We start from the raw sequence: 13,178 nt of genomic DNA, 5'->3' as shown, positions 1-13,178 counted from the left end.
AAGACATGTTTGGGTAAGCAAATTTCCCAATTATTGTCAAAAGACATGAAAATAGATCAAATGAGAAAAATCAAAATCAAACTATTCCTCAAAAATTATCTACACAATAACATTTTAGGAGGATGACTTAAGTATAATCCAGAACAATTTGTGGTCTGAAATGATTCGTTGAAGTGTAAGGTGGAAGAAAAAAGACCTTAAGTACATCTCTCCATTTACTATTACGGTAATGTCCTCCAAGTGCCAAGTGTGGCCTTTACTTCCATTTTCTGCCCACTCATGTAAAAGGGTTCCATGGTGGTGCTGATAAAAACTGTCTTTAGAAATTATTGTCAACACGAGAAGAAAAATGATCATTATCTAAAAGAAAACCACAACTAAAACACCATAAAATGTGATGTTTTTCAGCACTCAGATGTGTGAAACTACTGAGTGCTTAACACGTTCTATTGATTTGTCTTCTGCAGTAATGGGTACTTTGTTCTTTCAACACATGGAACCAGGTGTACTGTATCACAATCACCTAAATTGGACAGAGGAAAGCAATTCAGGAGTTCTGATAGTTATTACAGTATAAGGGAATTTCAACTCTCACATGACTTTAAAGAGGAATATAAAGGTAATGTCTGCTTTTCCCAATTACATAAATAAAATAAAAAAATAAAAACATTGTGAGGGCCTTGTGTTGGGCTGAATGGTCACCACAAGTACTCTTAACTCATTCATGCTTGGATTTGGTTCCCTCAATCAAAATGAGTTCCTCTGAGTCCAATGTTCCTTTGGCACACAGGGACTCTAGATGCTCCTGTTAATTTCTCCTTCACATGAACTCACTCCTTTAGAAGCCCTAACCAATGTGCTTCTACATACCCACTACAAGCCTTACAGTAACGAGTCCCAAAGATGCCCAAACTAACAAAACCTGTTGCCAGGACATATTTACAATAGAGGTTAGGAGACGAAGTATTTAAGAAACAGAAAACCTTTTCAATGTTTTGTTTGAACAATCAACCAAATCCATATATATGTGCTCAGAATCAACCTGGCCCCAGATGATGGCACAATATTTCATTGCAAACAGTGATTAGATAAGTATGAATACTGGATGTGAGATAAGGAGTAACCCATACATTTACAGGGGTTTCCCAGAGACCTCTCCTATCCTGCTTTCCCTCAAGAGGGCGCTCTAACAATATTCCTTATATCCCATATCCTTGCTATAGCTTGGCTCTAAGCTTCTTCCCACAATGAACATGTGGCAGCTCCCCACTGAAACTATTTATATTCTAGAGGACTACCAAAGATGCCTCACTGCTGGTAGGGGCAAGGCTGGCATTAACTCTAAGTGCCCAGTACTTAGCACCTACTTATGGGGTCCTCTAGTGGCTCCCACAGCACCTACACTCCCTACTGATCCAAAAAGGAGAACTACTGTTTCCGCTTTGGTGGTCCTTACAGCATGGACAGCATAGCTCTCATGTAACATTCAAACGGCAGCTTGGGTTACAACAAGTGAATTGAATAATAATTAATGATGGGTATCATTCAACCCAGAAGATGAGTGGAGCTGGAACAGGGAACAGTGATATTTTGGGGACTGCTGGAATGACAATTAGTATTGCAGACAGAGCTGCTTTATATTTTTCACCGCAATGGGGCACAGACATTTTTATATCTTCAAAATCTACAGTTGGGCTTTAATGCAGACCTTCACAGCACCATCGAATTACCTTCTTTTTGCTCCCACACCACTCTCTGCAACCATCAAAAGTGAAAGTGTAAGCAATGTAAGTTACAAGTCCTTTGAGTCTTGCTTACACGGGGCTGCAGACTCTTGAGTGACAGTGCTGCCACATGGGTGCGAAACTTACATCTTCATACTTGAAAGTATTACGGTAAGTATTTTCTTTGGCTCCCACTGATTTATGGTGTGTGCGGGAACTGGGAAGAGGCAGCTGGCTTCCTATGGTGCAAACAAGGTAGATGACAGTATTGGACAGGACCTGCAGCAGAGCATCAGGGTGATAGAAGAGGACAATTCTGGATCCTCTGTGCTTGTAAATATATGTATTATTACAATAGCACTAAATATAAGTGAGAAGATCATTAGAGTTGAATTGGAAAATGAAGTTCTTCTTTAAAACCACCTTAATGTTACTTTCCCCATTGACTCCAATGCATTTCACAAAATATCCACATTTTTGCTATCAGTTCTGGGAAATAAAAACTATCAGTTTTGCTCTTATTTACTCTGCATCTCGGGTCCCAGTTCGGCCCATTGCCCAATCACTATGATTGGGTCTCACTCTGCTTGTTAGATCATTATACTATACATTATGCAGAAATGAGATTGGCACAAGAAGAGAAAATATGACTGGCAGTGACATGTACTCTAACCTTGGCACACCTTACAGACCTACCCACAGTTAATGCAGAATTCTGTAGTGAACTGTTGGATGGCTTTACCAAGCATTTATAGGAAAATAAGACCTTCACCAAACGGAGTACCGGTGAAGATGCCTATTTTCCTATATGTGTATGGTGTCAATCAATTCACTAGAATATCCTGCACGAGCTGTGGGCAAGTTTGTAGGGAGCATGACAGATACAACTCAACTTCCCCAGGTACTCTAAACCATAAATGCGGGTACTAGCCAGAGCTGTAGGATATCACTGGGCTATTAAGAACTCAAGAGACTGTGACTGAGCCGTTGACTCTAACCTACGCACACCTTACAGACCTGCCCACAGTTAATGCAGGATGCTGTAGTGAACTGGTGGATGGCTCCATCAAGAATTTATCACAAAATAAGACCGTCCCCAAAAAGGGGTGCTGGTGAAGATGCCTATTTTCCTATACTTGTATTGTGGTTCCATAAATCAATTAATTATAACACCCTGCATGAACTCTGGGAAAGTCTGTATGGAGTGAAACAGATACAAAACAACTTCCCCAGGTACTCAACCCCATCACTGTAGGAGCTAACCAGAGCTGTAGGATATCAGGGGGCTATGAAAAACTCCAGAAACCTCTTACAGCCAAAATACTAGTTTTGGAAAATTCTGCCATGAAAATCCACCATGAATTCAGGGAAATTAAAACTCTCAGTTGTGCTCTTCCCTGGTTTGCACCTCAGGTCCCACTCCACCCATTGCCCACAATCACTATGATTGAGTCCCAATCCACTTGTTGGATCCTGTTAATATACATTATGTAGAGTGTAATAAGAGGATTGGCACAAAAGGAGAAAATCTGGTTGGCAGTGACTGAGCAAGGTACTCTAACATTCACACACCTTACAAACCTGCCCACAGTTTATTCAGGATTCTCTAGTGAATTGGTGGATGGCTTCACCATGTAATTATGGAGAAAATAGGACCTTTACCAGCAAGGGATGCTGGTAAAGATCCTTATACAATACAACTTCCCCAGGTAATCTAACCCATCACTGTTAGAGCTGCCCAAAGCTGTAAGAAAGCATTGGGCTATTAAGAACTCTGTAGACCTCTCACAGCCAAAGTACCAGTTTTGGAAAATTCCGTGAAGGCACAATGCATCTAAATCAAAACAATAGCTTTTAAACAGTACGAAAAATGATGAGTTTAGCTTCTCTGGGTTCATTTTAAAGCATAATCTCTTTATCATCGGTGCTACTTAAGTGTGACAAGCTACAGTTTCATGCTGTGTACAAAGAGTCGCTCACACATCTTACCTGAGCAGGTCTCATTAAATTCATCTTCATTATTTCCGCAATCATTGGCGCCATCACAAAGCCACCTCTTGGGAATGCAGCGGTTACTCTGGCACTTAAATTGATCTCCCGGACAGCTGTGGTTCACTAGCAAAACAAGAAGCCGCAAGTGAAAACACTTAACATGCACTGCTTGCAAATGAGCCCGGCTCCAAAATAATGCATGTAAATGGGGCTCCAAAAATTATAGCGTGATGAGGGAGCATGTCAGATAGCATTTATTTTTATTAACAGATGAATAAAGAGCTAAATGAGTTTTTAATGGTATTTTGTTCAAAAGAAAATGAATGCTACTAAGTCATTTGTCAACACTGAGATAAGCTTTAATTCCAGAAACAATGGCTCATAATTTTTATATTGTTAACAACCAAATGGTAATCAGCTTTTTAGTGATTCATGTTCCAGAAAGTGATCTTCCAGTGGCAGTACTCAGCATAATTGGCTTTTGCGCAACTTACGTTAAACATTTATTTTTCTTAACAGTTTTGGTCCTAGTACAGTAAATAATGAACTGCGCTAAAAGAAAGTTAACCTTTAAAGAGAGTAAAGAAACATTCATCAGTTCTTGCCTCTAGAGCTTGTAATACCCATTCCCCAGCCATAAACAGTACACATTGTGGTTGATTTGTAGGGAATCTGTTGTAAAACAGGTAGAATGTACCAACTCCAAGCAAACAGGTCCCTGGAGGATCTACCACCATGATATTCCAAAAAAAAGATTGCCTAATTTTTTTTGAGAAAAAGAAACCTTAGTTAAAAGGGATTTTGGGATTGAAGTGTATCCAAATCCAAGAACAAAAAGGTAATTTATTGCAGTTTACCAGTCCTTAGAAGTGGTGATTGCATTCCTTTTTATTTATTTTGCTAAGCTTTTATTTTTTTCTTAATTTTCATCTAGTGATTCTGCCAGTAAGGCACTTCCTGTCCTAGTGTGACCGCGATTGCTTACTGAATCTATGGAGAAGCAGCTTTGTCACCCTAGGACAGGACTACAGAAACCTCCCCCCTCTCCTCTTCTCTGTAGCATAGAAAAGGAATGTGAAGAGTGTGAGAGCGCCACAATTATAATGTAAGTCCAGTACATTGTTATTTTCTATGACAAATTGTCACAAAAGAAAACAAATGCATTTTGGGGAGCCAATAGTCCCCGATCATCAGGGCTGTGGGGCAGGATAACAAAATAAGATAAAATGAAGATCTATTTATGTAAGCACATTTTAAAGTCCAACTCCAGGAATATAAAAAAAAATCACCCTTGCAATGACCCCCCATGCTCTGCAAGGGCTAAGTGCCCGTTATATCTACTAGTGGGTACAGTGCTGATTGTATTGCTTACCTGCCTTCTAGCTCCAGCCAGCTCCAGTGCTTTCCTCCTCCATCGCCAGCCTGTGGGCAGAGGCTTCTCATCATCACATACAATAGGACAGTGATGGCGAACCTTGGCTACCCAGATGCTTTGGAACTACATTTCCCATGATGCTCAACAACACTGCAGAGTGCATGAGCATCATGAGAAATGTAGTTCCAAAACATCTGGGGTGCCAAGGTTCACCATCACTGCAATAGAGGGAAAGATTCCCTGTATTGTATGTTGAGGAGGTTGAAGTGCAACTGTGGCTGGTCTCAGCTTCTGTAAGTATTTGCCGTATTCCCTCCTTATTCCCGCTTTTAATGGTTTAATTATCCGACCAAAAGGAACAAGAAAAAAATCACTGTTGTGGTTTACATACTCTTAAATACAAGTGACCTCACCAAGGAGTCCTTAAAGCAGAGCTTCACACAAAAATTGAACCTCCGCTTTGTTGGAACCCTCCAAGATAGGTATTTGCACCCACTTCTGGGCATAGACTCCCACAGGAGTTTACGCCTCTTCCTGTCCCCCCGCACTGTCTGCTAGGACACACACGGGTTCCAGGAGATAGCGGGGACCAGTTAAGATGCGCATGTGCAGTAGGGAACCAGGAAGTGAAGCCGCAACACTTCACTTCCTGATTCCGTCACCAAGGATGGCGGCGGCAGCTGCCGAGAGCCGAGAAATTGATCTTCAGCTGCTGACATCGCTGGACCCTGGGACAGGTAAGTGCCCATTTATTAAAAGTCAGCAGCTGCAGTATTTGTAGCTGCTGGCTTTCAATTTTTTTGAAGTTCTCTAGACAGCAAATGGGTGCTCTGCAGTTTACTTTGGCTAAGGGACCATGTGCCATTAAAAAAATATCCATATTCTGGAAGGGCAGGTTCTAATGCCAAAGCCTCTTCATGGTTGCTAAATCTAGAGGGGGGGGGGGCACAAAACATTTTATTTTTATTGTTTTAATAAAGTGGTGAAGGATTAGAACCCCTCTCTAAGTATCTTGGTGACTAATGCTTGATGGTAGAGGGAAAAAAAATCCAAATTTTGAGCTGTCACCAGAACAGCAATTGAAGAACAATCTTCCAATGGAGACACTTGAACTGATGAGTTGGTAAGGCTTTTTCTTACTCAGGGAAAATTTCCTCTCATTTTCAGTTATTTTTGTATGTCAATAAATAAAAGGAAATCTAATGGGTTTTAACCACTACCTACACTTAAAAAAAATACAACTTGGATACTTTTTACTTTTTTAGACATATTTTAAATATATTATATGTAATGTTTAGATACATTTTATTTTAAAGTCAGGTGTGAAGGCAGATTAGGCTAAGTGTTCCATGGATTCAAGAAAGTATTCAATATTTTCAATGTCACCTTAAAGAAAGTATTTCATGGCAGCCAATCGCAGCTCTAATTATGCTAAATTGGCTTTAAAGTAAAAAAAAAAAAATATGGAGATAATATGGGCAAAACTGTCCTTTTCTCCAGTAAGTTCTATGTTATCCGCCTGACCAGCATCCTATCACTTTGCATTCAAACTCGTTATATTTTATAACTTTGTAATTATTTCAACAACACTTGAGAGTCCAGACGTTTGAGCTGAACAATTAGTCTGGCGATTATAAATCTTTCTCATTAATTTTCATTGCTTCTGGAGCTGTGTGTCACAAAAATCGGGTTTATGATCTGTTTGACCTTAACAGTGCTGAATAAGATACTACAGATAATTGGGCCTGATACACAACTTTTCAATAAACACGGTTATGGCCAAAGGTCACACTCACAATGTCGCAGGATCTTCTATGTGCTGGTGTAAGAATATCTGCTAATAAAGATGAACATGATGGGTGATAATTACAATTATTAGTGGGAGTATTAAAGTGGAACATTTGAAACCTGAATTCCAGGGAAGTACATATCTACTGATTTGGTTCCAGGCACCTTTGTGATCCATACACCTCTATTAGACAGCGCAATATGAAGAGTGACACCACCTTAACTGTTATGCCTTGTACACACGGACGGACATTCCGACAACAAAATCCGTCAGATTTTTTCTGATGGATTTTGTCCTAAACTGGTGTTGCATACACACGGTTGGACACAGCTGTTGGAAAATCTGATCGTTTGGAACGCAATGACATTCATTTATTACGAATGTACTACGTTGCGGCTAGTAGCCCATAGCTTTGGTCTCGTAATTTGATCTGCGCATGTGTGGCACTTTATCCGATCGGATTTCTTTACAAACGATCGAAAAAGTCTGATTGGATTTTTTTGTTGGAAAATTCGAGATCCTGCTCTCAAATTTTTCCCAACAATATAATCCAATATGACCTTTTCCGTCTGAATTTCCGACCATGTGTACAAGGCATTGTAGAGTCATGAAATTCTGTTCTGCCCCACTTTTTATGTTGTATTGCATTAGGTTGTTGTTGTTTTGTAGGAATGGTTTCTGTCCACTAAAACTTGTTTACTAAAGGGATTTAGGTTTCTCCCTATGTCTACCTCTCTTGTTTAGTGATAGTCCTTGCTAGACTAGGGTTGCCACCTTTCCTTCAAGCCAAACCCAAACTTTTTAGCAGCCTGGGACATCTTTGGGTGCCCCAAGGAGAGTAGTAATATGGTGCGTATAGCGTGCCGCAGTGAACAGCAATTGTGGCCAATTTGCTATTGATATCATCACCCCGCTCCCCAATAATGCCAAACTTACCCCCAGACAGCCGTCCGCAGCTCCCAGATGGCAACAGATTTGTGTGTAACTATCTCGGTTACTTGAGGAGCCACAGCCTGGTCTGAACAATGTGTCCAGGTTTCAGTCCTCCTGAAACCCAGACACATGATTCAAAACCCAAACTGTCCAGGTGAATCCTGGACAGGTGGCAACCCTAAGCTAGACCCTCCCCATTTCTTCCATGTTCCCTCAGTAAGTGTTAGTTATTCACAGAAACAGGGCTTAGGAAAGTCACTTAGGAAAAACATTCTTGGAACTTCAATTAGCTGAAGCAAAATTGTGCTGGATTCAATTTCTGTGTCTACATAGCTCCCAACTGTCCCTGATTTCGAGAGACTGTCCCTGATTTGGAAAACAGTTTCCTCTGTCCCTCTTTCCTCCTCATTTGTCCCTCATTTTGGTCTGATCTATATAGTTGTATATAAAATACATTTTTTTTATCTTTCAAAAAGGGTTTCCCAGTGCTAAACCTTTCATCCAATTTCTAAACTTATAGATTCATACATCTCAAAAGTCAATATAAAGGAATTTTATTAGTAAAAACGAATCTTTTTTTGTATAATTCTCCTTTAGAGAGCGTGGCAGGGGGTATGTCCTATGCTTTCATACTTTTCCTAATAGATGTCCCTCATTCCCATCTCAAAAAATTGGGAGGTATGGGTGACTATACTATCTGAACAGACTGGGTCTAAGGAGGTATGTTTTTACATTAAGCAGCATTTGAAACAAAGCAAATACCGCCGTGTCACGTCCCCACTCCCAGCTTACTGCAATGCTGTCCTGTGTCTTGTGTACTTACTATCAAATAATGTTATGAGGAAGTGTGTTAGGACTACAGAACACCTCTCTACTAGATTCTGGAGAAGAGAATTGAGGGTGATGTTCTGTAGTTTCAAAACACCTCCTATCCTTAAGTGACAGCATTCCTCTATTGGTATCCAAAACAGTGAGTAAATATAGGCTGATAAAAGAAAACTAGTGCAGCAACCATTTCTAAGGACTAGTAAGTAGTGTAGTGTAACTAGTGTTACATATTAAAATTTGTTATTTTGGATACATTTTAAGTTTATGGAAGAGTCACAGCTGTATTTACGATCATGGCTGAAAATATCGGCACCCCTGAATTTCTCTCAGATAATGCATCACTTCACCCAGAAAAATTGTTGCAATTACAAATGTTTAGGCATTCTCATGTATATTTCTTTTGTTTGCATTGGTATGACGCAAAAAAGTGTAGATGCAAAAGCTGACAAATTACACACAAAACTGAAGAAATTGACTGGACAAAATTATTGGCACCTTCTCAAAATTGTAAGAAATAATTGCTTTCCAAGTTTGTGACGCTCCTGTAATTTGTAATGAAACTCACCTGTATCAATTAACAGGTGCTGACAATATGGAAATCACACCGGTAACCAGTTAAAATGGTGAAAAATTTACTTAACCTCTTGTGTGCCACACGAAGCATGGAGACGAAAAAGAGCAGCAAAGAATTGTCTGAGGATTTGGAACAACAATTGTGAAAAGGCATGGACAATCTCAAGGTTACAAGTCCATATCCAGAGATTTTAATGTTCCTGTGTCCACTGCGCACAACATTTTCAAGAAATTTACAGCCCATGGCACTTTAACTAATCTCCCTGGATGTGGACGAAAAAGAAAAAAATTTATCAAAGATTGTAACAAAGGATTGTTCGAATGGTGGATAAAGAACCTCAACCAATTTCCAGACAAATGCAAGCTGACCTTCAGGCACAGGGTACCACTGTGTCAGCTCACATTATATGTCGGCATTTGTATGAAAAGGGACGCTATGGTAGGAGACCCAGGAGGACCCCACTGCTGACAAAGAAACATAGAAAGGCCAGAATGGAGTTAGCCCATAATTGTATTGTTTTCAGAAAAATAAATAAGGCCTTTAAAGAAAAGAATATAGTCCCTACAGTCAAACATGGTGGAGCTTCACTGATGTTTTGGGGTTGCTTTGTTGCTTCAGGCACTGGATGTCTTGACCCTGTGCATTGCATTATGAAATCTGAAGACTACCAAAGAATTTTAGGGTGGAATGTCGGGCCCAGTGTCAGAAAGTTTGGTCTCCATCAGAGGTGAAGGGTCTTACAGCAGAACAATGACCCAAAGCACACATCAAAAACCACCCATAAATTATGTAAGACAAAGCACTGGAGAGTACTGAACTGGCCAGCAATGAATCCAAATGTAAATCCCATAGAGCACCTGTGGAAGAATAAAACAGCAGTTTATGAAAAGGAACCCTTACAATCTGAGAGACCTGGAACAGTTGGCGAAAGAAGAGTGGTCCAAAATTCCAGTAGAGAGGTTTAAAAAGCTTTAATGGTTACAGGAAGCGATTGATTTCAGTTATTTTTTCCAAGTGGTGTGCTACCAAATATTAAATTGAGGGTGACAATAATTTTGTTCAGTCAATTTTTTGGAGTTTTGTGTGGAATGTGACAGATTTTGCTTTGCTTTTTCTTCCTCCACTTGTTGGTGCCATACCAATACAAACAAAATAAATAAATATGAGAATGCCTAAACATTTGTAATTGCAACAATTTTCTGGGCGAAATGGTGCATTATCTGACAGAAACGCAGGGGTGCCAATATTTTTGGCCATGACTGGAAGTCTAACTTCTGCTTAGTGAAACTTGGCAGAGGAATGCATGATGGATAATTTTGTCCTGCTAAATACCAGTACGGCACAAAGCATTGATGGTCCTCTAGGAATGCTTTAACACTTTGCGGTGTATTGTTTCCTCACTACAACAATGGGGCCTAGGCATGTCAAAAGCAGTTAAAGCGGAACTAAACTCTCCAATCGTTTTCAGCCACGGTAGCTGTCATCTTAGCCTCTGTATGACCTTCAACTGCCATGGTGCTGCTGCACATGTGATCAGTTATGACACCGGCCATTTGATGGTTTGACAGTTTGGTTGAAAGCACAAGCAAATGGAATAGTTACATTCATGGCACAGGCCAGAATGTAACCGTTTTTAAACTGTTTATTCAATGGGTTTAGTTCCTCTTTAATACATATTTATATATTATATATATATATATATATATATAAGGGTTTTCAGTATGAATATAGGAAGCACTTAAGGTGAAGTTGAGATTTTATTCTAAGACTTTTCCGTGTTAGTTTCACTTGACATTTTTCTGGGTTGTAAATCGGTGTCTTCATAGCCTTGTTACATAATTAAGCAATTATAATTCTTGTTAATACATTCACAGTTATATGACTTGGAAGCCCTGGACACCCGCTGGAACAGACAGCGGTAACATACCGTCTGGGTTCATCTATAAATAAATAAATACGTTGTAAATGACAAGTACATACAGCAGGCGTCAACATTTTCATCGCTCCCATCCAGGCAGTCGTCCTCTCCGTCGCATTTCCAGCCGTCTTGTATGCAGTGCTGGTTTTTACACTGAAATTCTTCCAAGCTGCATAACTTTGGCGAGGTTTCATCAATGTTAACTGTAGGTAATTAACAGAAGAAAAGATATAATATGTTCTATTAATGTAAAAAAAAAACAAAAAAAAACGTGTATATACTTTAAGGGAGGATGGACTTGCAGGCAATGTATCCTCCTTATTAATGTCCCCCAATGGGATGGGATAACCAAAGTTGCTACCTTTCTAAGGTCCTCTTCTTTCCTAATGCTACATTCACATGGGTAGCTGGATTGCAGCATTCAGATGTGTCTACAAGCTGCCTCTGGAGTCAGAAGCACTCTGTGGCTCGTTAGCTTTGGCTATTTTGTGTGTGTATTCAGAACCACTGTATGGCATACAAATCTGGCCATGGGCATGATTGTTTGCACAAATTGTGCATAGGGCTGAAGTTTCTTCACCAGCAAGCATCCTTAAATCTTACCCCTAGAGATCTTAATCACCCTTGCAAATGTAGTCTAACCAGTTGTATAAATCAGGCAAGCTACATACACTGAAAACAGGTCCTCATAGCTAGTGATGGCCGAACGGTTCGCCCGGCGGTCGTTTCGCGGCGAATTTCCGACTTTCGCCGTCCGCGGGTTCGAACGCCTTTTTCCGTCGTTCGCCCCGGCGGACTTACGTGTTTAATGTATACAAGAACTTTAACCTTTCGTGACACGTTTATCATGTGTTACAGGACAACCAATTGAGACATGACAGCTCATGGACACTTGGACATTCCCCCTAACCTATAAATACACCCGATCCGGTGGCCATTTTACATTCTTTCTTCTGTCACTGTAGGGAAAGGATCCTGTGTGGAGTAGGGACAGAGAAAACGCTAGCTATTTGGTACACAAAAGTTCTTTTCAGGACTGGTATAGGTGTTAGGTCAGCAGCCTGAGTTTCTTTTGTCAGTTTAGATAAAGGGACAGAGCGCTGTATGCTGCTATTTTAGGGACAGCTCAGCCAGATTAGTCTTTCTTCATCATCATCATCATCATCATCATTAGCTGTTACTATCAGGTCCACAAAAGAGCTGTTCCAGCTAATCGTTCCAGCCTACTCTTTTTTGCCAATTTGTATAGGGACAGGCAGGAAGCAGTGTGTCAGGCAGTGAGGATAATTTTAAAGACTTGCTGTTACTATTAGTTCCACAAAGGTTCTTTTCAGGACTGGTATCAGTGGTACGGTAATAGGCTTGTACACGTATAATATTCTTTCTTCCAAATATAGAAAGAATATTATACTTGACTGCTGCCCTTCTGCTGCAGTCTGCTAATCATTCACAACTCACTTGTTCCACAAAGCTCTTTATCAGGACTGGTAACTTGGTCTGTCTAGGGTGCTACGGTACATAGGCTTGGGTGCGGTACAGTCTGCTGTTCTGTAAGGACCGCTATCGGTCCACAATACATAGGGTTGCCGTGCACTACTGCTGACCGCTGCCCTATACTGCAGCAGTCCTTCATTGGTATAGGGACTGACGTACAGTCTGCTAATCACTAACACACAACCTGCTTGGTCCACAAAAGTTCTTATAAGGACTGGTAACTTGGTATAGGGTGCTACGGTACATAGGCCTGAGTGCGTTACAGTCTGCTGTTCTGTAAGGACCGCTATCGGTCCACAATACATAGGGTTGCCGTGCACTACTGCTGACCGCTGCCCTATACTGCAGCAGTCCTTCATTGGTATAGGGACTGACGTACAGTCTGCTAATCACTAACACACAACCTGCTTGGTCCACAAAAGTTCTTATAAGGACTGGTAACTTGGTATAGGGTGCTACGGTACATAGGCCTGAGTGCGTTACAGTCTGCTGTTCTGTAAGGACCGCTATCGGTCCACAATACATAGGGTTGCCGTGCACTACTGCTGACC

General features: G+C 40.6%; 1 protein-coding gene across 1 annotated transcript in view; it reads right to left on the bottom strand.

The window, feature by feature from the left end:
* LRP1B (LDL receptor related protein 1B) overlaps positions 1-13,178 on the bottom strand; it is a 2,110,020-nt gene that overhangs the window by 966,047 nt on the left and 1,130,795 nt on the right. The window contains exons 16-17 of the mRNA XM_077447755.1: positions 11,196-11,336; positions 3,714-3,839 (exon numbers count right to left, since the gene is read on the bottom strand). Of these exons, the coding sequence (XP_077303881.1) occupies positions 3,714-3,839; positions 11,196-11,336 (267 nt within the window). The remainder of the gene's footprint in view (positions 1-3,713; positions 3,840-11,195; positions 11,337-13,178) is intronic.

The sequence above is a fragment of the Lithobates pipiens genome, unplaced genomic scaffold (genome assembly GCF_037356315.1).
Source record: "Lithobates pipiens isolate NorthernLeopardFrog02 unplaced genomic scaffold, aLitPip1_a1.2 Scaffold_22, whole genome shotgun sequence".
Classification (NCBI taxonomy): domain Eukaryota; kingdom Metazoa; phylum Chordata; class Amphibia; order Anura; family Ranidae; genus Lithobates; species Lithobates pipiens.
The sequence above is the reverse complement of the archived record's forward strand: the minus strand, read 5'-3'. Positions and strand labels throughout refer to the sequence as shown.